The 22,806-nt window shown below is 41.1% G+C and overlaps 1 protein-coding gene across 3 annotated transcripts; it reads right to left on the bottom strand.

Moving 5' to 3' along the window:
* Positions 1-90: 90 nt before the first annotated feature.
* Positions 91-18,561, bottom strand: wnt11 (wingless-type MMTV integration site family, member 11). 3 transcript variants are annotated; one of them, XM_036215231.1, is made up of 6 exons: positions 18,431-18,561; positions 17,242-17,368; positions 14,445-14,683; positions 12,102-12,379; positions 10,453-10,656; positions 91-903 (listed from the first exon to the last, which is right to left on the bottom strand). In XM_036215231.1, the coding sequence occupies exons 2-6, from the start codon at positions 17,322-17,324 to the stop codon at positions 814-816; spliced, it is 894 nt and encodes a 297-aa protein (XP_036071124.1). In that variant the 5' UTR covers positions 17,325-17,368; positions 18,431-18,561; the 3' UTR covers positions 91-813. The 3 variants fall into 3 exon arrangements, with proteins under 3 accessions (XP_036071124.1, XP_024120593.1, XP_024120602.1); XM_024264825.2 differs by having other exon boundaries at positions 621-903; positions 10,364-10,656; XM_024264834.2 differs by having other exon boundaries at positions 621-903; positions 10,364-10,656; positions 17,242-17,371; positions 18,431-18,549.
* Between the last annotated feature and the right edge of the window lie 4,245 nt (positions 18,562-22,806).

Raw genomic sequence — 22,806 nt, 5'->3', positions numbered from 1 at the left:
CAATAAAATATCGCAATAGACAAATGCGATCATGTTTTTGTATCTAAACAGACTGTAGATGAAAATAAACACACAATCACAACACACACCTGTGTGTCTCAACAACAGATACATTAAAGAAGTGTAGGCCTTCTTTGCAGAGACATGGGGTCATATTTTTAGGTTATTCACTTACCCATGATGGCAAAAACTGAAAAAAGCTCTAGCATAAGCGCCTGTTTCCGTCGCGGAAAAATCCGCGTCTGGTGTGAATTGAGGAGAGCGCGGATGATGCGCGAATTCATCTCCCGCGGTGCTTCCACGTCCAGTGTGAACCCAGCGTAATCCTCCAGGACTGGAGGGCAGGTGAGGGTCCCTTTATAGTATTCTGTCCTCTATCGTCCATCGCCAGAGGGAAAGGAAAGTATTGGTAGTACCTTTAAATATGTTTGATCTATAAGAACCATCTTTTAAACAAAGGGAGCAGAACTTCCTCCAGCAGAAAACCTCAAACTGTTTTCGGTAAACGACAGAAATGTATGTAGCATCTGTATGAACATGTGCACTGGAGCTACTTTAGCATGTCCAGGTTTGTGCAATGAAACACCTCAAGGTTTAGAGATAAGATAAAATAAAAGATGCACGGGAGCGGACCTTTTGTTGTGGAGATACAAAAAGCTTAAGACAAAAGTAAGCCTTCTTGGTAATGTAGTGCTTTGGTTAATCTGGAGCACAGGAGGAGCACAGACCTATTTGCAAACGTATCTCTCCACGATCCGCTCGCATTTTTTGCAGGTTACGTAGCAGCACCAGTGGTATTTGCAGTGGCAGCGCTCAACCAGCTTCTCGGTGTAGGGGTTGTAGCCGCGTCCGCAGCACATCAGGTCGCAACTGTCGCTGCCCATGGAGGTTTTGTTGCACTGCCTGAAAGCAGGAGAGCACACACATTTAGAACTTGGTGTCGCTGCAGGAGCAGCAGTGTTTAACCCTTTAACACCTGACTCGGGTGATGCTTATACACAAAATGTTTAACTTTTCAACCATTAACACCATAATTCCAGTAGATTGTGAAGGAGAAAAGACGGTTTTCTCCTTCACAATCTACTAGAACTATGGCGTTAATGGTCGAAACGTTACAATAAATCCAGTGTTAAAGGGTCAAGATGAGCCTCCCTGACTCTGACACACACTTTTCTTTTCTTTTGTGACTCTAAGCAGCGGGGGTTTGTGGCGAGGCCCGGGGCATCCTGAACCAGCACAGAATGGTTCTCCTGTAAAACATGCTGAGCACACACAGCCACCCTCCCCCCCCTTTAGCTCGCTCCTGTTTTCCGACGGCAGACTTGTATTGTTCTCCAATCTGGCCAAATGTTCAAGATCCACATGAGTTTTTATTCTTCTGCAGTCTGACCTGTGACAAGAGAGGATAGACTATTTATTGAATTCATTTTTTTTTATGTTTTAGTATTATTTTTTCTGTGAAAATTCATTATTTTAAATTTGGTTATGTGCCGCTTTCTAGAAAACCATAAATGTTCACGTTTAAGCTGTGATTGTTCCACTTTTTCTGATACAAACCGACCCAGCCCCCCATCAGAGAAGAAAAGACTTATGTGGCCCTCACCAGAAACAGTTTATACCTGTACAAGCTCGTCTCTAAATCAGTACAGTGGATAACTTGCTGTCCTATTAAGAACTAGGATCTAGAAAAAAGTAAATTATTTTTAAAATGCTTTTTTGAAAATACAAAAAAAAACTATTTTATTTTGGTTTATTTATGACTAAAACCCCTTAAATTGCTGAAGGTAATAACTGTAATTTCTGGTCCAGTTTTAACCCTTACTCTGAAATTGGAATAACAAATTTACTTAATAGAAACACCATAATTTAGAAAAACCTTGCATTTATTGTAAAAAAGTTTTTGCACTTGTAGGAGGTGGTTTTTGGGGCGTTTCAAAATTGAAATCTATTTACAAAAGTGCAATGGAAACACTTTTTTCTAATTAAATGCGCTTCTTGATATAAAGCAGGGGTGTCAAAGTCAATCACACAAGGGGCCAAAATCCAAAACACTCCGTAGGTCGCGGGCCGAACAGGAAAAACATTTATTGAACACTCTAAAACTACATTTTAAAACTTTTAAACTGTAACTTTTTAACATCACTGTGAATTAAATATGTAGCAGAACCTGCAATAATGTTAGTGTGAATGCTGTAAGCTGAATTTGGCTGATGAAGATGCTAGCGCTGATAGTCAAAGATGCTAAAGCTGATAGGCAGCTAAATTATTCATTAAATGCCAAATTAGCCGAAAAAGAAAAAAAACCTTAGGTTGGCCAAAACAGCTAGCATTTTGCTGAAACATTGGCTAAACTCCAAAACAGCCTAAACATCCATCTTCTTGACCACTTCTTCCCTTTCGGGGTCGCGGGGGTGCCGGAGCCTATCCCGGCTACTGAAGGGCGAAGGTGGGGTTCACCCTGGACAGGTCTCCAGTCTGTCTCAGGGCCTCAATCACACACATTCACTCTCACATTCACACCTAGGGACAATTTAGAGTCACCAATTAACCTATGAAGCATGTTTTTGGACGGTGGGAGGAAGCCGGAGTCCCCGGTGAAAACCCACGCATGCACGGGGAGAACATGCAAACTCCACACAGAAAGGTCCCAGCCGGGAGTCGAACCGGGGCCTTCTCGCTGTGAGGCAAGAGCGCTAACCACTGCACCACCGTGCAGCCCCACAGCCTAAACATTTTTTGTAAATGCCAAAATAGTCCAAAAAGCTAAAAGAATGCAATTTTTTTTTATTTTAAAACCGTAACTTTTTAACATAATTATGAATAATAAAACCCAGGAATATTATTCCAGAATAAATCAACCTAAACCTTAAATAACTTTCAATATTTTACTCTCCATATAAATATATTTAAATAATAAAAGTTAGAAATGAGCACAAGATAACATCGGGTCATTAATAACAATAAAATAAAATGATCTGGAGGGCCAGACAGAATTACCCAAAGGGCCGGATCCGGCCCCCGGGCCTTGACTTTGACACTTGACTTTGCTGCACAGCGGGCGCCACGAGAGACCCCACAGCATCACAGCTCATTATAAGTTGTGTATCACACAGATTCATTGGATCAACAGCTCCTTCCCAACCAAGATTTCCTCATCACTTCATCCAAGCTTTAGCAGCATGCAGCCTGAATTAGACGCAGCTGTCTCGTTTTTTCGACATTCCTAAAGTTTCGTGCATATGTGTAATGGAAACGCAGCTTCAGACAATCAATATTTTCTAAACATGTTTTTAAATTTGCTCCACCATTTGGTTGAACAGGCAGCTAATTATGTTATTTTAAAGTTCAAGTTAGACCAGCGTTCATTGTTTTTGTCTTTGAGACATAAAAGTAGATTCATGCTCTCAGAATAAGTGTTATTTAGATTTTATGAGGATTCATTTAGATGGGTCAACTTGATCGTATTCTCATTTTGTTCTAAAATGAGTCATTTCCACTGTTAGATGAGTTTATTGTCACTGTAATAATCAAAATGAACTACAATTAGGTTAATAAAAACTAAAAAATACAAACTATTCGTATTATTGGCTGTATAACGTTTAATTTAAAGTAATTCTAACAGTTTTTAAGCGTATTTATTTAAGGCTTAAATGGAAATCTTTGTTTCCAGTTTCATAATTATAAGGTTTTTCATTTAGTGAATGACTTCTGATCATTTGACTTCTTATGATTAATGTTCTTTTATCGTTGTTAGACGACGTATTAAGATGTTTCAGTGATCTAAGCAGGAACTGCAGCAGAAACAACCAGTTTAGATGCTGAATGCTCTTCAGAGTTACAAAGAAACAAACCAGTCAGGAAAAGACCAAAAAAAAATGCAACACGCTTGCTTTCCTTTGACAGTAAAGAAACAATAGTGCGCTCGCATAACTTAAATTAAGATAGCACATCAATGAGAGCCTCAGAGAGCCTGACTCAAGTTTGTTATTTCCTTATCTGTGATAAGTGGCATAAGGCTGAGCTACACATGATGGAAAATCATGTGATGTGTGACATTTATACGCAAACACAATGCGGTGGAACACTTTACACATTGGATTTGTCCCTCATTCATGTGCGTTCTGCTGGGCTGTGGTGGCAGACGCGATGATAGTGGAGTAGAAGAAGAAACCTCCTCTTATTAACACTTTAACACTGGAGCTCCAGTGTTTATGCTATTTCATTTACTGTAACTTTTCAACCGTTAACACGATCATTCCAGGAGATTTTGAAGGAGAAAAGCGGCTCGACGAGACTGGAATGATCGTGTTAGCGGTTGAAAACTTACAGTATGTTGAAAATGGTGTGTTTAAGCGTCACCTCAGGTGCTGAAGGGCTAAGACCCACTCCCATCATCTTTTCAGCTTTTTTCAAACCATTCCCAGAGGTCTTTAAATTATGATTTTGCCATTTTCAGTACTTCATTTTCCATTACTAACAGCTGTTTGTTTACACTCTCTCCCACTAGCTTACAGCCCCTCACACTCTCAACCCAACACAACCAGGACAATAGCAGTTCTGATCCAGATTCCAGCTCAGACCAGGAAAACAAAGACGCTCAGGGATCTACTTGTCTACTCATGGATGCATCAGAATGGAGCAGATTTTGTGTAGCAAATACAATCTTTTTTAAACTGCATCTGCTACTGATTCACCACAGTTTGAATAAGAAATATTAGTGCCACAAGAACATGTTAAAAACAGCTAAAACTGTAATGAACCACAAAAAGTGGTTCATTAATCTGGCTTTTCTTTTTTTTTTACAAAGCAGAAGATTAAACACGTGTAATAGGCTTGTGTGGTATTAAGGTAAGACCTTACATCGTCGGTGTCTAAAAATAGTTACAGTATCATTTTCAATATCATCATTAAAGGCATGAATTTTTTCTAAAAAAAATAAAATAAAACAAGATGAATTTAATGCCTAAAACTTATTGTGCTTTAAATTTTCACTTCTGAAACAATTTTTTAATAAGAAATCAGCACATTGCTATTCGGAAGCGAGACAGACGCACGAGCGAGTGACAGGAAGAAAGATGGCACATTGTGTCTAAAAGAACTTCACAGTTTGGGAGGTCTTTGGGCTCCAAGTAAATGAAGGAGAGCCTCTTAATCCAGATCAGACCGTCTGTTAATTATGAAAAAGGTGACCACGAGAAATGCAAACGCCTCTAATTTAAGGACGCATTTTTGACTAATTAAAAACGCCATAAAATCAGAAGAAAGCCAATGCGGTCCTTTGAAAAAAGTCATTTTCCACTTGAGCAAAGAAATTTGCGCCAGAGCCCCCGCTAGCACACATGACAAAATGTCATACGTGCGCACGGTCACTGAGATTTTCTATCGCGCATGATTCAACTAGACAGTCTCTCCCGTGACGATTTTTCTGCTCGCGGGAGGATTAAACACGACCCGCAGGAGCAGACAGCGAGCGTGGGTCTGAATTGTCCATTAAACATGCGTGGGAATGTCTTATTTCTGCGTGGAGATTTGACTAATTAGGTCCGTTGTTTAGTTGAATTAATCGGTATTGTCCTTAAAATGGCTCGGACGGGGCCAGAAAATTGCTGTAAATGCTTTGTTAATTTGATACTATTTGCTTGTTCAGTTTATTTGTTGCATTACTTTAAAATAAAAATAGTTAATCCAAACATTTCATATTGTTTTCATAATTGAGTTTGGAATTCTGTTTCATACGGTGGAGGAAAACCCAGCAGTCTGGTGAGGCCACTAAAGTGGAGCTTACAAAGTTGTTAATTAGTCAAAGTAATACTGAGATCATGTACGCAGGAATTAGGCTTACAGCATCCTTTTGCCTAAAATGATAGTATGGGGCAACAGATTCAGCTGATAAATCAGCCCAAAGTAAAGTAGGAGAGCAGGATGTGCAGCGTCTGCTTCTCTGCAACGCTGTTTACAGTCTTATCAGAAAATTCAATAAGCTTAAGGCAGAGAGCTGCACATTTTTCCCAGAATTACCCAGATAGTCGTCGCAGGTCGGACTCATGAGTGAGCAGCAGCGTCACGAACAGACGCAGAAGTGAAAGGTGTGACTAAACCTTTATCCTGGCTGACCATTAACTCTGTCCCCGTTTCTGCAGGTCTCTTGAATCAATATCAGCTTGAGTGCCCTCAGTCCCAAGAATAACCACATTAGTAACTGACTCAGATAACAGCACAAGGACTCCATTGAGAGAGGCCTTTTCAGAGTGGCCTTTTCTGTGACAAGTGTTTGAGCGAGCCACAGACAGGCCACTCTCAGGGGGCACTGCTTCTTATCAAGGCTGCCAGGACAGTCAGTAGTGCTACTAATTCTGACAGCACTTGAATCGAAGTCCTGAATGAGCAGACATTGGTGGTCATTTTGTCTGCAGGATGTCTGGTGCTAATGTGGTGTTTACTTCCATTCTCTCTCTCACAAACATGGATTTGATGGGATTCATTTTAAACTTCTCAAATATAAATTATTCCCCAATTTTATGCAAAATAGTGTCATACTAAAACAACAATGAAGCACTCTGTGCTTATTATTATTTCACCTCATAGTGTCAATAAAGTCAACCAACCACAGGAGAAAGCTGACAGTACCAGCAGGATGATGGAGGTAAAAACACGGCTTTACATTTAATCTACAGGCTCCAGCCGGACTATACACACTTTATTGTGTGTATGACTATACACACTTTACCAGTCATAACCAACAACTGGCAGTTTATTATCTTTGGGTCATAGTGACTTAGGCCCAGCCCGAATTCTTCATGTTCTCCCTACCCCTCCATTTGAAAGGGCATTTGTAGTGAAAGTGATGTCAGAAATATTCTTTGAAGATTCCACCCTCCAAGCGCAGGGATACAAAGCCCCTGTCACAAGGGTAAACAACGTCGCACTGCGCCGCAGGGGAGAAGCGCTTTTTCTTCATGTGGGTGTGCTCAAATTTACATTTGAATGTAAGTAATGAATTTTTGTTGTAGCATGACATTTTTAAAGTTATAAAACCGCTGTTGTTATGTATATTCAAGTGCTGGAAGCTCCGTGTTAAAGCCAGTTGACCGGCGACTATTGGTGATGACATTGAACGAAAGTGGCGTCTGAATTCGGAGACACTAGATTTTTCCATAACTCTTCGTTTGGAGGGCTAAATGTAGGGGTAGGGAGAAGGGAAGAAATCTGATTGGACCTTAGACTTTTTGCTCCAAAGTCCTGAAACAGGACAGGTTAAATCTGGATGGTCCAGATGCTCAGCAGTCTTTGCACTACTCATTGTAGTTTTCTCAAACATCATTAACTTGGTTTGCTCCAGTGAGGTTGCTCACTGGTACATTTGTAGTTGTCCTTGGCACCTCCTTAATGGATCAAACGTTCGTCTAAAGAACAGGTATCCAGACTTCCTTCTCCATAGAGACTCCCTCCAGTTCTGTCAGGGGAACCCCGAAGTGCCATTTTGAGACATAAATCCTCCAGCATGTCTCGGGCCATCCGTGGGGTCTCCTTCCAGGGGAACATGCTTGGAGCAAGACTCCAGGGAGGCATTGAGGAGGCATCTGAAAGAGATGCCTAAGCTACCATATCCAGCTTCTCCCACTGTGGAGGAGTAGTGACTCTGCTTCCTTTGGGAACGCCCAGCCACCCTGCTGGAGAAACTCAGACGGCTGTATCTGTGACTCTTATGGCCTAAAGCTCATGAACACAGGTGAGAGTATGAACTTAGATTAACCAGTAAATGAAGAGCTTTTCCTTTTGGCTCAGATCCTTCTTCACTGCAACAGATCAATACAATGACTTCTTGTCTGAAACAGCTGCACTTCTGCACCATTGAACCTCAGGCTCCATCTTTCTTTCACTAGTAAACAAGAACCCTAAACCCCTCCACATGGGGCAGGGCTCTCCACCAACCCAGAGAGAGAGTAGACCTCTTTCTTCCTGTCAAGAACAAGGAGCTCCAACTTAGAAGAGGTAATCCTCAAACCTTCACACTCAAAGTCCTGGTTTGATGAAGACGACAGGACAACATCATCTGGTTGAAACCCTGTGCATACCACAGCCCCCTCAGTCCCTAGCAGGTCCCCTAAGACTTCAGAAGTGGGGACCAGTCCAATATCCACTTGGAACCGGTTCCGTTGACTGCCAACACTACAAAGCAAACTCCTGCTTTGATTGTAGGGAGTCCTGGACTCCATATTCCCAGGGCAACCCCAACAGAAACATGTGAGGGACAAGACTGAACACTCCAAATCCAAAGAGCAAACATAAATCAGATAGGCACACTGGACCCTCAAGTGCTCAGTGTATGCGTAGAACTGATTCGCTGTTCCACAATCGGGACAAAAAGCACACTAATCCTCACAGAGCAGAGGAAGCTTTCCCAGGAAGGCTGAGTCGTGTGAAAACAGAGACCACCGTCCTGGTCTCCTCGTTCAGCGCTGTCTCCAACTCCCATGTAAAGTCAAAAAGGCCGTCACCCAAGACGCTCACAGTATCCAGAGACTTGAGAGGACTTCCTTTGTGACTTCAGCTTGGGTGAAGGACCGGATAACTCCTGCTTCTGCCCTAGACGGCAGGTCACCTGGATGAAATTAATCCTTTCCTTCAGCTTCTTGACAAACTCTTCAGTTAAGATCACAGACTAATCCTCTACATCATACACATTGATGACAGAGAACTGCTTCCCATACAGACAAAACAAAGTTATTAAATGAATAGTTCAATTCAAAATTCTCTCAAAAGTTATTCCTGGCTTGAACTGATTGATTTTCAAAGTGTTCCCAGAGGTCTTTTAATTATAATTCTGCAGTTCTAAGACAAAATCTAAAAACCTGTGTCGTCGAAATAGTTTCTGCAGAGCAGCAGGAGTTCATTAAAAAATCACTTCTGAGTTGTGGACACGACTGCTGGCACAGATTAAGCCCACTTCCACTTCCTGTCACCTATAACTGAGAGCTCTCTGTTTACATGCCGTCCTGTTAGCTTAAATCACAAACCCAACATAACATTAAAAAAATTATGCTGATCAATATGAGAGCTATTCAGACGTATCCAGATTCCAGCTCAGATGAGGAAATTAAAGACGTTCATGGATTTACTTGTCTGCAAGTGGATGCATCAGAATGGAGCGGAACAGGGAGACTTTGGCCCGCCCATTTTATTTGCGGCATCAGAAATAACATCTTTTTCAAACTGCATTTTTTCATCTGCTCCTGATTCACAACAATTTTAAGAAATACTCAGAAATGCAATTTCAAGCAGAATTTCCTTCATAAACGTTCTCCCTCATGAGAAAAATGCCACAAGAACATGTTAAAAACACCATTTTCATCAGAGTGGGTGTATAAAAAGTCATCCTAAAGCTGAACTTAAAGAGAAAAATGTCTCTTTTTTAAGAAGAGACGTCTCAGACAAACTCACAAATAGCAACAGAATTTGCTTCTGTCGGTGAGACAAATGACCCACTGTCAGCATGTTTCTTTGAACTCCAACAGTTTTTTCTTGTAATTAGATGAAATATAATTTACATTTATTGGTGCGTATGAGTACACACATTCTGGTTAGCGTTTAGTTGAACCTTTATCCGTTTTGCTGCTTTGACTCCTGCTAAGTTCTCCTGGTTAGAAAGCGGCGTTCCCATCAGACCAGATCGGACAGGAACTGGAGTAATCCCAACAGTGACATTAGTTTAATTCACTCTGTGTAATGTGTGGATTTGTGTGTTTTCCTTGTTTAACTATTATGTCCAAATCTGTTGATCTTTTGCATATTTTTGCCTTCTTTGACTTTGTTTTTGCTTCTATGTAAAAAGGTATTTACCTTTCTTTATACAGGGGAGGTCTGTTTTCAAAGACGCTCTGTTCACATTCAGGCATTCATAGCTGGGACCTGCCCAGTGGAACCACAGACCAACCTGTGGCCAATGAGCGGCTCCACTGCAGCGCTCTGAGCTGAGGGCTTTGCTCAAAGGCACAAAGGTGAAGCAAACACTACCCAGCCAGAGTTAGCCTTGAACTCCATCCTGCTTGTTTTCCAGACAACCCCTGATGACCACCTGATGACCTGGATCAGGTGTATTCCCCAAATAAGAAGCTTCACTGCCAGGGTTGTTTAGAAAAGCCGGACAGCGGCTCAAGGCCTGGACCTGGACCCCTCAGGAGTAGCTCTGTGCTTTTACAGCTGCTAGTTTTTTGTTAAGTGGGGAGATGTAACCACATAAATTGTAATTTCTTTCAAATTTTACATGTGGGTGTCCCTGGCTCTTAATGGGAGGTTTCTGATAGTCAATGAAAAGCCATAAACGGAGCTGAACTGAAGGAGTAATGTAACTTGGCAGCATCACCTGTCTTGCGTGCCAACAGAGCCCAGTTTTTCATTCTTGGAGCAGAAGTCTGGGGAACTCTGCAAGTAGACCAGTTCATTCTCCCTCACCGGCCTGATGTCAATGTCTTTAGGTACCAGCTGCTTGCGAGTCCCCATGGGCCGATGAATCACCTTGGTGGCAGACAGGTACTTGGTCTTAAGGTCCATGGCAATTTCCCTGAGATCTTGGAGTCCTCTCCAGCAAGTCCTTATGGAGCAGGATCCAGATACACCATGGCACTTACACTTCATCACCATCGACTCTCTCAGTACCTGAGGATGAACGGAGATATTTGAAGGAGCAATCATGTATGTTACAATCTGTAGAAGGCTTTGCTGAAAGTAATTCTGTGTTCACACCAGCCTCTGTAACGTTCAAGCGACCACCTCCAATGAAAGTCTATGTAAAAGTGTGTAGATACTCGCTTTGGGCGTTCGCATTCAAAACTCTCATGTTCACACGTCGCTATGCAAGTTTTACGTTTGTTTTTAGCCTCTACATACAAAACGTGTGGCCATTGAACACGTGTGACCAATTGGAGACTTGGATTTGGTAATGACGCATGGATGGCGTCCTTCTAATGCATGGAAGTTTGAAAACTGATCATGAAGAAGAAATTAATGATTGCCATTTGTGTCTGGCTGGCATTCTATCACCAAGTCGTTCATATATGGAAATAGAGCTGTGAGAGTAAAAGCCTGGAGTAGATTCACCATATCTCCACCACTTCGATATTTCACACCAAGACTCTTCGAGCTGTAGGTGTGCGCTAGAATCTGATAACGACAGCCCATGTGAACACCATATGCTAGAAGTGCAGTTAAGAACCTGCGTTCAGCGCCTTCTTGAATATGCAACACATGCTGGGTGTGAACGTAGCCTAATGGTGCATTCACACCAGACACGGCAAGCGCGTCAAATTCTCTCTTTTGACACGTGTCTAATTTACTACTTATAGCCTTGAGGATCCTGCCGCGGAGCAACCGCCAACGCTGTTCAGGAATTCATTCATTGCCACTCCATGGATGATGTTGAGCCGGTAGCTTGAGTTTAGACATTTTGGAGAGCTCTACAGAGGCACCGGCAAGCACATCGCTGTGTCTGGGTTCACCAGATCTTTCAGAGGTCTACTTCGATCCTGCAGCGATTGCTGCACCTGAAAGTCATTTTAAACGTCACTTCTGTCTGTGATACAGTTTGAGCTTTAAGTTGAGAAGGGGGAAGCAAAAATAAAACTCGATGATATTTTTATTATTGTCTTGATGAAAATAAGAAAAATATCATAAGCCCACAAAGCTAGAGTGATTGTGCCCACAACAACAGCTCCTGCAGTGGTTCTCTGGGCAGCTAACCTTCTAGCGCCTAGCATAGTGATCGCCGCTGCCCAGTTAGATCCAGTAGAGATCACTGACTCTTCTGGAGCCTGGGCAGTGGCTATTGCTAGCTTGCTAAGCTGTCCACCAGGTGGCTGGCTAGCATAGCCATTGATCCAGCTCCAGAAACTCTGTGGCCCCAGCGGGTTAAGAAAATGGATGGAAGTTCAGGACGAAAATCCTCACATCGAGCCGCCATATTCAATCTCGCGCTACATCTTTTCATTGACTTACTTGACGCCCCTGCCGCGTCCGGTATGAATGCACCATAAGACCTCTAACCTCACATCATCTGAATGAGAATGAACTAAATGAACTGCAATGTGTTGGCTCAAAGTAAGCACCTGTCTCCCAACTTCACTGTTGTGTAGATGCATCAGCTTGTTGGCATGGGAACCCGATCGCTTCATCTTCATGGGAGCATCGGAGAACTTGGAGCCCGTCATCAAACCATAATGCAGGTTGTCTGCACAGCCCCCCCAGCGGTAGCCAGGCTCGGGGATCTCCGCAGGGATAGGACCGCACGTACAGAGGCGCAAGTCTCCGGAAGTGCACGCCCGCGCTATGGTGTGGCTGATGGTTGCTGCAGACAAGGCGTACACAAAAGCAGCCTCCCTCGTTCCTTATTGGAAACAGAGAAAGGAAAAAAAGGTTACAGGGAATATTGTTGTGCTCCAATAACACCGGTTTGTTTTTCATTACAAAAGTCCTTTTTATAAACCAAAAAATCACGTCCTTAGAAAACCGTCTTCACACTTCCACATCGGTGTTCTTACATACAGAAAGCTTAAAGTGTTTATGTTCTTTGATTTACTATAATGTTTTAATTGTTATCACGATTGTATGCCGCTTTCTCCTTCACAATCTACTGGAATGACATTGATCGTGTTAATGGTTAAAAAGTAATATAAGCAATTTTTCACAATTAAACACGCGATTGACAAATGCAATCATATTTTTGTATTTAAATACACTGTAGGGATGGAAATACACAATACAAACAAAAAAGAAAGACGTAGCGGGCCGACTCTGGAGCGGGGGATGGGGCGGGGATGGGGCTGGGTTTTGGGTGTAAAAAAACAACAAGAGAGAGGCAGAGAGCAGTTCTTCTTAGAAACATGGGTAATATTTTGTGGTTAATAATGGCAAAAACAAAAAAAAAAAACTCTAGCAGAGGCACCTGTCGACCGTCGCTGAAAAATGCGCATCTGGAGAGAGCGAAATCCTCTCCGCGGCGCGTCCAGTGTGAACCAGGCGTAAGAGTCCCCAATGAACCTATGAAGCATGTTTTTTTGGACTGTGGGAGTAAACTGCAGAAAACCCACATGTATAAGGAGAACATGTAAACTCCACGGAGAAAGATCCCAGCTGGGATTTAAACCTTCTCTTTGTGAGGGGACAGCGCCAACCACTCCACCACAGTGCAGCCTTCGTCAATAGAGCGAAACAGTTTGAAAACACTTTGTTAACCGTATCCTACAAAATGATGTAGCTGAGCTGCTTTTTTTCTCTGTTATTTAAAGTTTGAACCAAAATTCTTCGTCTGGTCTTTCTTGTATTTACTTACAGATATTTATTCTGAATTTGTTGCTGTTCGTGTGATTTAGTAGTTTAACTAAGAATATTTAGTTGAAGTCCTCAGACGTAAACCGCTCTCTTTGAAATATAGTGTTATCCGCTATACTGTGGTTCATTTTTTTTTCAGTCAGTGCAATTTTGCTTTTCTTTAATACTTTGTGTTATGCGCACTGATTGACTTTGTTGATCAACCTCCTGTACAGAACGCGTTCAGTTTACTCAATTTACATAAATCTTTGATCTTTGTTTTCCTTCTATAATTCTAACTTACTTTTCTAAGGTTTGAACTTTGAGAGCTTAAACGAGAGAGAAAAATGTGAAAATGTTTATTTCTGAGGATATTTATAGTCTGAAAACATTTATGAAGCTACTCCGTAGATTTCACCGACGCAGGTTGTTTTTAGAACATAACTGCGGTGTGATTCAGTCCTAACACCATTTGAATCTGCGATTCCAGGCATGAAATAAACATTTTCACCAAAAGTATTTTTCACACGACCTGCGTGCACACTGGCTAACCCTCCCTCTGTTCTGTGGCTAAACAGGAACAAAGAAAGCTTGTGACTGCATTTTGACTTTTCCCTTTTGCTTCTTTTATGTCAGTGAAAAAGAAAGCAAAGGCAGAAGCGATGTCTTTCAAACAGCGGCGTGCAGCCCGGTGTGATTGGTGGTGATGTGCAGACACAGAGAGCACATCTGTTCCGGCGCAGGCTCGGCTGGAAGTGAAGGAAGAACTGCGGCTTGCTCAGTTCCGAGTCGAGACGGGTCAGAGATGAGCCGTCTTCTGTCAGACACAAACTGTTCATTTAGCCAAAAGCAGCTCTGTCCATTCCTGAGAGACCTCCCAGCCCTAAAGCCACATCTGCACCCACAATCCAAAAACCCTTCCTGTGAGACTCAAGGCCCTGATAAAAATGGAAACATGCCGCGTATAGGCTGAGGAGAGTCGGGTTTCAGAAAAACACAAATAATGACTGCACACATGACAGTTTCAGGGTGAGGTCCTGGTAATGCAAACAATATTATAACAAAAAAACTCACAATAGTGTGATCCTTTAACAACATTTTTCCCAGCAGCCCCGTCCCTGTAAGGATGCTGATTTCCATACCTCTGTCGAGGTCTGGCGGATACTTTTGGGCGTCTGCGGCGATCTCGATGGAGGAGCAGTTCCAGCGCATGTCAGCAAAAGTCTTCTGGCATGTCTTCTTGACTTCTCGGGCCGCTTGGACGATGGTCTGCATGAGCTCCAGGTTACTACGGCACAGCTGAACCTGCGACGACACCAGGCCCGACAGCCGCTTACAGTGCTGGGTCTGGTTGATGTAAGAAGTCGTTTGAGACAGCGTTCTGTAAACCCAACAGAAAGAAAAACGGCGGCTTAATTCACGATCTGTCAGAGCAACAAGACTACGTTTGCGCAACAGTATCAGTCACGTCTCTAGAAATATCTCAAGATGGTGAGACTTTGTTTTTACCAAGAAAGAAATGCAAAACAGAACCGCTCTGGGTAATATAAGCAATTGGAAACTGCAGCTTTAAAAAAGTTAAGAGGTTCAAAGTACAGGACTGAAAAAAACAAAGAAGCCAAAAAATTATGGAAATGTCCTTCATTATTTTACTTCGTCATTGGGCTGGGGGATACAACGATATTTATCGCGATAAAACCTTCTCTTGTTATGAAAGTAGTTTATCGCGATAGACTTTTATTTTTGAAGGGTTCAAAAAAACCCTCGCTAGTAGCGAGCGTTTTCTCCTCTTTGTCGAGTAAAAGTTAGAGGGTCAGTCACCACATGGAGTAAATGTTTGTATCTAATTAGCTATGTTTATGAGCTCTTCTTTAGTCTGCTCCTCCGCCGTCTGACTGCATGCGAGGTAAACAAACACGCGACACCCCCGCAGTCACTTCCCCTGTGTAGCGCCTAGTTTGGTTGATAAAACAGCAGAACATGCAACTGTCAGAACTGGAGAATAAAACTGTTTCACTTAAAGCAGCAACAGACAGATTCATAATAGTGTTGATTTGGAGACAGCGCCGTTGTTAGACGCTAATGCTATCATGCTAATGCTAGCTAGCTCCTCCGTGGGTCTACCGGTACTTTCTGTAAACACGGACCGGTTTAACGTCAGACAGTATTTTCACATACTGTCTTAAGATAAATACAAGATTAATTCATAGGAAATTAATAAAAATGGTGTTTTCCAAATAATAACAGAAGTGAATCTATTGAGTTTTAGCAGCGTCTTTATGGCATTTCAGAGACGGTGTTGCACTGAAAACGGTGACCTGTCACATGTTGTGCTTAACCCTACAACACTTTCACTATGAAAAGTTACACCATCACTTTTGCTGGGTATTTTTTACCCGATATAATATACCCTATTAAAAGTATTTGTCATAAAAAGTAGATCAAAATATGACAACACGTGATAAATTAGAGTAGCTTTCTTTTGTTTTCAATTGTGGTTTATGTCAGAAAATGGAAAATAAAAGCGTAGAAAGATCCTAAAAACAGGCTTGAAAATGATAGAAAAATATGGAATCTGAGAACAAAAAATTCCTTAAAAAAACTGACTTGAATAAAACTTGGTCTTTGTCCACCCATTCCTAGGACAAGTGAGACTTTACCCAGAGACCCAAGACACTCAGAAAAATGCAACATATTGGAAATCATGTAAATCACCCGGACATAGTGCTCTTGGGTTAATACTCTTCCCCTTAAAAGTGCAGTTTTCATGTTAATGATTATATAATAACAATAATCCAAAACATGATACAGTTTTCAGGCTGTTTTTGTTATAATTTAAAATGTGATCACCTGGAGGCAGAATCAGGAAATCTCTGTAAATCTACCCTCGTTTTCTCAACATGTTTGAATTTGAGTTTACACTTAGATAACAATAAAGATGTGTTCATACCATTTATAAATTCATTTGATGCCATTTCATTTTCTTAAAACAAGAAAATAGGCAGAAAAAAGTTTAATAGTAGCTAGTTCTGTGTGAAATTGGGTGATTTTTTTTTTAGATTGTCTGAAAAAAAAAGCATCATGTTCCTTCAGTGCATCTGTTATATTTAAAGTACGATAGGAAATAAATATTTAAGTTTAAATAACCTGCTGATGATTAAACATTTCTGTTATGACCCACAAAGCATTCAAATCTGACAAATATAGTGATTCATATTGTAATACATATTGTTATCACACACTATGGAAAACACTAAATCGTGATATAAAAAGTCGCGTAAACGTCTTTGTTTGTGGAGAGGAGCAGGACGTATCACTATAAAGGTTACACACTCTTAATACAAATAACACCATTAAGGATTTAGCAAGCAGATATAGACTTAAAGATGAAGGATTGGCTCTGCCGAGATCTCTGCATCGATCCATAGATGGGTTAGTGGAGACCCTCAGTCACAGGTGTTTCTTCTTGAAACCATTTGCTGGTTGGGTAAGAATCTTTTTTTTTTTTTATTGTTAACATGATCAATGTTATTCCAGTAGATTTGAAGGAGAAACTCGTTGAGCCGCTTTTCTCCTTCAAATCTACTGGAATAACATTGATCATTCTAATGGTTGAAAAGTTACAGTACATTAAACAAGTGCGTGTTAAAGGGTTAAACACCAATAAAATGGTGAATTGTTCCGTTTCTTTTAACGTTTGGTAAAGTATTATTGTGTGTTTAAAGCTCGAACTAAAGCAGCTGCTTGAATTGGCGCGAAAAATAAACGTTTTGAGTCTTTTCACCATTTATGCAACAATTTTTTGTTTTTCCCAACGAGACCAGGAAGAGTCCTACATTGAACAGGAACGAAACCTTGACAAAAAGGGGTAAAACACTCCAAATAATCCATGTTGTAACATTGCAGAATAAAATGGCGGCCAGCCCAGAGATTACTTACAGCCATTTGATGCCCGAGCAGACCTGAGACAGCAGCAGGGCCGTGAGCACGCCAAGAGGCAGGACGTGAGAGCTGCTCTTCATGATGGATGGAGGCTCCGGTTCACGCGGGACACAAATACAAAGCTCTGCTGGGTTAAAACACAGAGGTTAACGCTCAGGCACAGCTCCTCCTCTCAGGCCTGTCATAAATCAGGAAAGTTATGCCTGCAGTGCCATGATGGGCCACGTGGAACCCTTCATGAAGATCACTCTAATCCACAACCTGTGTGAGCTCAGACAAATGATAATCTGGAATAATTTTGTAAACATAAAATGGGAGAAATTCCTCTAGATTGGTTTGTCTTCTGCTGAAAGGTCCAGAATAACCATGGAAAATAAACTGTATGGTTTCATTGTTTCACACATGCAAGAGAATTTACCAAAATAAAAACCTGCACTGAATTTGAACAAACTTCAGATACAAGGGGATAACAAGCAGATGTGCCGGAAGTGGCTTTTTCAAGCAACAAACTGAATTAATTTTGTCTAGAGCTAAAATATAAAATGTATTTACATTTTTTTCGTTTTAAAAAAAATCACTAAATGTATAAATTGATATTTCTGTGACCGTAAATGTCTCTGTTTGGGACAGCAGCCCCAGCCTGCTGCTGGAGCCGCTCTCTGACTATGAGGGCGCGTGCAGCCAGCGCGTGCAGCCAGCGCGTGAGGATGTCAGGCAGGTGAGCTCCGAACGTGGGAAAACGGCGGGTAATCGTTAGAAGCTGCTGCTGTTGGAGCTCCCTGGTGACCTCAGAGGTAAAACAAGACCCGCGTTTTCCCGCTTGACCCCCAAAATAAGCCCAAACCCCGCAGGTTGTCCGTCTTTGTTTGCGCCGCAGGTCGTCGTGGCTCCTTCACAGCATCTGCATGCAGTTTGACCCCAAAACGTTCCACTTTTTTCTTTGTTTGATCACTAAACAATATATTTCAATAGTAACTTTTTGCTTTGTTTTCAATCAAATTAATTGTAAAAACAGTAAATGAACGCTTATTTATAATTTCCGTGTAAAAAGTCTTCAAAAGTATTTTTCTGTTCAACTGGAAGCCCGGTCTGTGGTCACGCGCCCCGGTTCCATCCTCTCCCCTCCGCCGCTCCGTCTGCGCTCGCGGGCGGAGCGGCGCCGCGCAGAGCCCGGCCAGCAGCTTACCTCCGCGCGCAGACACACACGGGACGCACGCGGGAATGTCTGCCGGTCCAGATGTCGCGAGCGCTCCGCTTGGCTTCAGCCAGACGCCGTAGTAAATCCCAGTGCGGGGAGGAAGGAGAAGCGCGGCCAGGTGAGCATGGTGAGGGTCCGCGCGCGCGTGTGGACCGCGTGAAGGGGCGCGGGCAGAGTGAGGAGGGGGGGGCGGCTCGCCTCTAAAGTACCTCTGCGGTCTTTGATCTCACTGCTGATGTCAGACCCGCATTAGCATAAGAAAGCGGGCTGGACGGGGAACCGGCAACCCGCGGAGCGGATCTACCCGGGAGAGAGCGTCCTCACCCGGAGCGGGACTCCCAGCAGTCCCCGCGCGGACCGCACTGTGTTCACGCTCGGTGTCCAAAAGTTCAGTCGAGATTCCGGACCTGGAGTCTGCTCTGAGACCAGCACTTTTCTCCCAAACGGATCAGATTCAGGCCTCCAGAGTCTCCTGAAAGAAACCCGTTTTCTTATTATATTTACATCATTAGAGATATACATTTACATGATACACTTAGCATTTATACTATTTATGTAAACTCAGTTTCAGTTTTCTGGTCCAGAAACTGAAAAAATTAGGAGAACACACAAACATGCATTAACACACTAAAAAATCTAGATTTGTTTACAAAGCATTTTTACTATATATATATATATAGTCTATATATATATATTCAGTCCAAATCCTCACATCTTTTTTAGTGTACATTCTCTTTACTATCTGAATATTTTTATTGGTAAATAAATATCTAGACTAGATATAAACAAAATGCTGCAGAGCGATATTTGTACATATTACAAACACAATCATTGACAAAATGCAAAGACAAATGTATTTATTTATTTTTTATATGTATTTTTAATCCAGAAAAACTAACAAAAACATACAAATAAACAATGCTAATTATCCCACAAACAATCCCAGATGTAACAAAAGAGTTTGGATGAAGCTTAAAGCTTATCAAGTCCAAGCCCTTCGCTCTTACTCAGCACATATTAAATATATAATAATCTCTATTTATACTGAGTAATATGAACACAAAACAAAATTCATGTGAGAAAGGAACAGCAAAAAACTATTTTATACATTTACATTAACACTAACACACATATATACATAACCCCCCCCCCACCCCTGTGATGCAGTGGAGTTTAAAGTTTGTTCTAGCAGGTGGTTCGACGTCAATGTTTGGTCCTCTTTAACGTGTATTTATTTTCTCTCAACTGGAAGAGCTTTAATCATAAGTGACTGTACATTTCAGAATATTTTAGTAACTGCATTTCAAAGTATTTTTAATGGTTTTTGTGTTATTTTGAAGGATTTGATCAAAAAAGAAGCTTTCTTCTTCCCCTTCATGAACTCCAATGTGTTTTTAGCAATCATGTTGACCTCCTTCATTTACTGTACCGGACGTCTGATTACATTCTCAGTGACATGAAGGGACGCGCACATTATGGACGCACAAATAACCCGGGAGAAGTTCTGTGAAAGGAAACGATTGAGGGGAACGTTCTCTCATTTGCATTTCTCCAGTAGAAAGTTCCCTGCAGCTGTGGAAGGTGAGCTTTGGTTCTGAATCAGTCTGAGCTGCGGTTCGGACCTCCCTTCCATGCCGGCCTCCTGCTCTCCTCACTGCTCCTCTGAGGAGGTCACGCTGACGGAGGGGGACAGACCTCGATGTCTCATTGTTTTTCGGCCTGCACGTTGGAGGCGTTTAGGTTCAAACGCAGCAGGCTGTTGTGAAGCGCCACGACGCTCGGGCTCAGAATCGACACACGGCCCTTTGATCTGCACATCTCACCTTCCAACCAACACAGACGGGAAGCAGACAGACTGAGGCTAAAGAGAATGAAATAACTATCAAAACAGCAGCATGGGGTCGAAGCCAGATTTACAGAGAAGCAATTCCACGTCTGATGTGGATTTAATCTGCTGCTGCAGTTATCTCTGTTTACTGCTTTAAAAACTTACATTACATTCAAGAGCTGAGTATTCCTCTGAAACATGGTGTCAAAGTCAATCGCACAGGAGGCTAAAATCCAAAACTCACAAAACACAAACATTTATTGAACACTTGGAACTAAAATTTTTAAACTTTAAAACTGGAACTTTTTTTTTACATAATTATGAACTAGATATACAGCATTACCTGTGATCATGCTGGTGTGAATGCTGATAGCTGAAGATGCTGAAATTCATAGCTAAAAACACTGAAGCTAATAGCCAGCTAAAATATTAGCTAAATGCCGAATTAGCCTAAAAAAAAGAAAAAAATAGTCTAGCCAAAACGGCTAGCATGAAGCTAAAAAAATAGCTAAAGTTCAAAATAGCCTAAAAAATGTAAACAAAAAAAAACCAAAATTAGCCATAGCAGCTAGCATGTAGATAAAATATTAGCTAAACTCTAAAACAGCCTAAAATATCTTAGTAAGTGCCAAAATAGTCCAAAAAGCTAAAAAAAATGACAATTTTTAACACTTTAAAACAGTAACTTTAAACATAAATATGAATAATAAAACCCAGGAATATTACTCCAGAATAAATCAACTTAAACCTTAAATAACTTTCAATATTTTACTCTCCATAAAAATATATTTAATCAAAATTATACAAGTTAGAAATAAGAACAAGATAACATCGGGTCATTAATAAAATTAAAATAAAATGATCTGGAGGGCCGGATAGAATAACTCGGAGGGCCGGATCCGGCCCCCGGGCCTTGACTTTGACACATGAGCTTTAAGCGTTTTGGAGTTAAATGATTCTTTTTTTAGAAAATGTAAATGCTGATGTTCTGGTGTTTGCTCTTGGATGAAACGCCGTCTGCTGTGCGTTCCTGTGAGCCCAGATCTGGCTTCGTTCTGCATAAACGCTCGGCGCAGACTACTGCTCTCCCAAAGTCGGAAAGATCAAGATCAGGAGGCTCAGCTGGGGAGACAGGAAGAGCTCTTTACTTTCACTCTGGAGGATCCCCGCTCGCATTCTGCAGGAGTGCAGATTTACTGCTGCGGCCTCATGCCGAGGCAAGCGTGTCCAGCCTGAATGTACCTCAATGAAGCTTTAATGCAGCCTAGATTTTGCACACAACGTCCAGCATTCCTGTCATGTGGACTTCAAGCAGGAGAAAATGAAAGTCGCATACCTTAGAGGTTTGTTAACCTTTTAGCACCGGAGCTCCAGTGTTCATGTTTTCTGATTTAGTGTAACTTTTCAACCATTAACACGATAATTCCAGTAGATTTTGAAGGAGAAAAGCGCTGTGAATGGTTGAAAAGTTATAGTATGTTAAAGATTCTGTGCCTCAGGTGTTAAAGAGTTAATGTCATACTGCTGCTATGCAAATTGAGGAATTAAAATTCAGGTCACTGCTGGATTTGATGTAACACGCAAATATGCACCAAACCACTTCAGCTCCAAAATGACCTTCATTTAGCAGCAACTTGAGATCAAAAACTAAGGCTGGGAATCAATAATAATTTCCAGAAATGATTCGATCCAATTCACAAGAGCCAATTCTGATTCCAGTTTTTTTTTATAATTATTTCAATCCTTTTAATTCAATTCAATTTTGAGTTTACACATTTTTACACATTTGTTTAGAAATACATCAATAATCTACTAAATGTTTTGAATATATTTATATTAATCTTTATCCAGTTCACATACTGTAAATGTATCAGTGAAATACTGAGATTGTTAATATCATCCAGTGTTACATGGATTCTCTAAAGGAGAAGTTCTAACTAAAATGTTCAGATCATTAACATTGGAAACATTGTTCTGCTTCTCCTGGAGGACGTTTCAGTTTGGACACTAGGTGGTGATCATGTTATAGTATTACACTTTATTCCAGGAGAAGAAGAAAGTATGAGTAAAAATGATACTTTAAACCACAAATAGTTACTTTAAAAATATTTCCTTAAAAGAGTTTGGAAAATTCATGTCTGTGAGTTTATAAAGATGTTCATTTAGTCAGTAATATATGTTTAGGTCGACTGAGCGTTAGCATTAGCCGTCCTATGGGAAATTCTATTAAACGCTAGCATCAAGCTAGCAGATTTTAATTTATGTGCTAAATCGATTTGGATTTTTATGAATCAATTATTGATCCTTTTAAGCTTAAATCTATTTCAATCGATTGATCGATTTTATCAACCCAGCTCTAGCAAAAAAATGTTTTTGGCTTAGCTGTAAACAAATTGAGGTGTCATGTTGATCAAATAAAAGAATAAGTACCTAAATTATTATTAAAGTTTAATCAAAAATATTAAGATTTTTCTAAAGTGGAAACTAAATGTATTTTTAAAAAAGCACTAAATCATTGAATTTTACCCACTTTCTT

This window comes from Oryzias melastigma, linkage group LG14 (genome assembly GCF_002922805.2).
Source record: "Oryzias melastigma strain HK-1 linkage group LG14, ASM292280v2, whole genome shotgun sequence".
Taxonomy (NCBI): domain Eukaryota; kingdom Metazoa; phylum Chordata; class Actinopteri; order Beloniformes; family Adrianichthyidae; genus Oryzias; species Oryzias melastigma.
The sequence above is the reverse complement of the archived record's forward strand: the minus strand, read 5'-3'. Positions and strand labels throughout refer to the sequence as shown.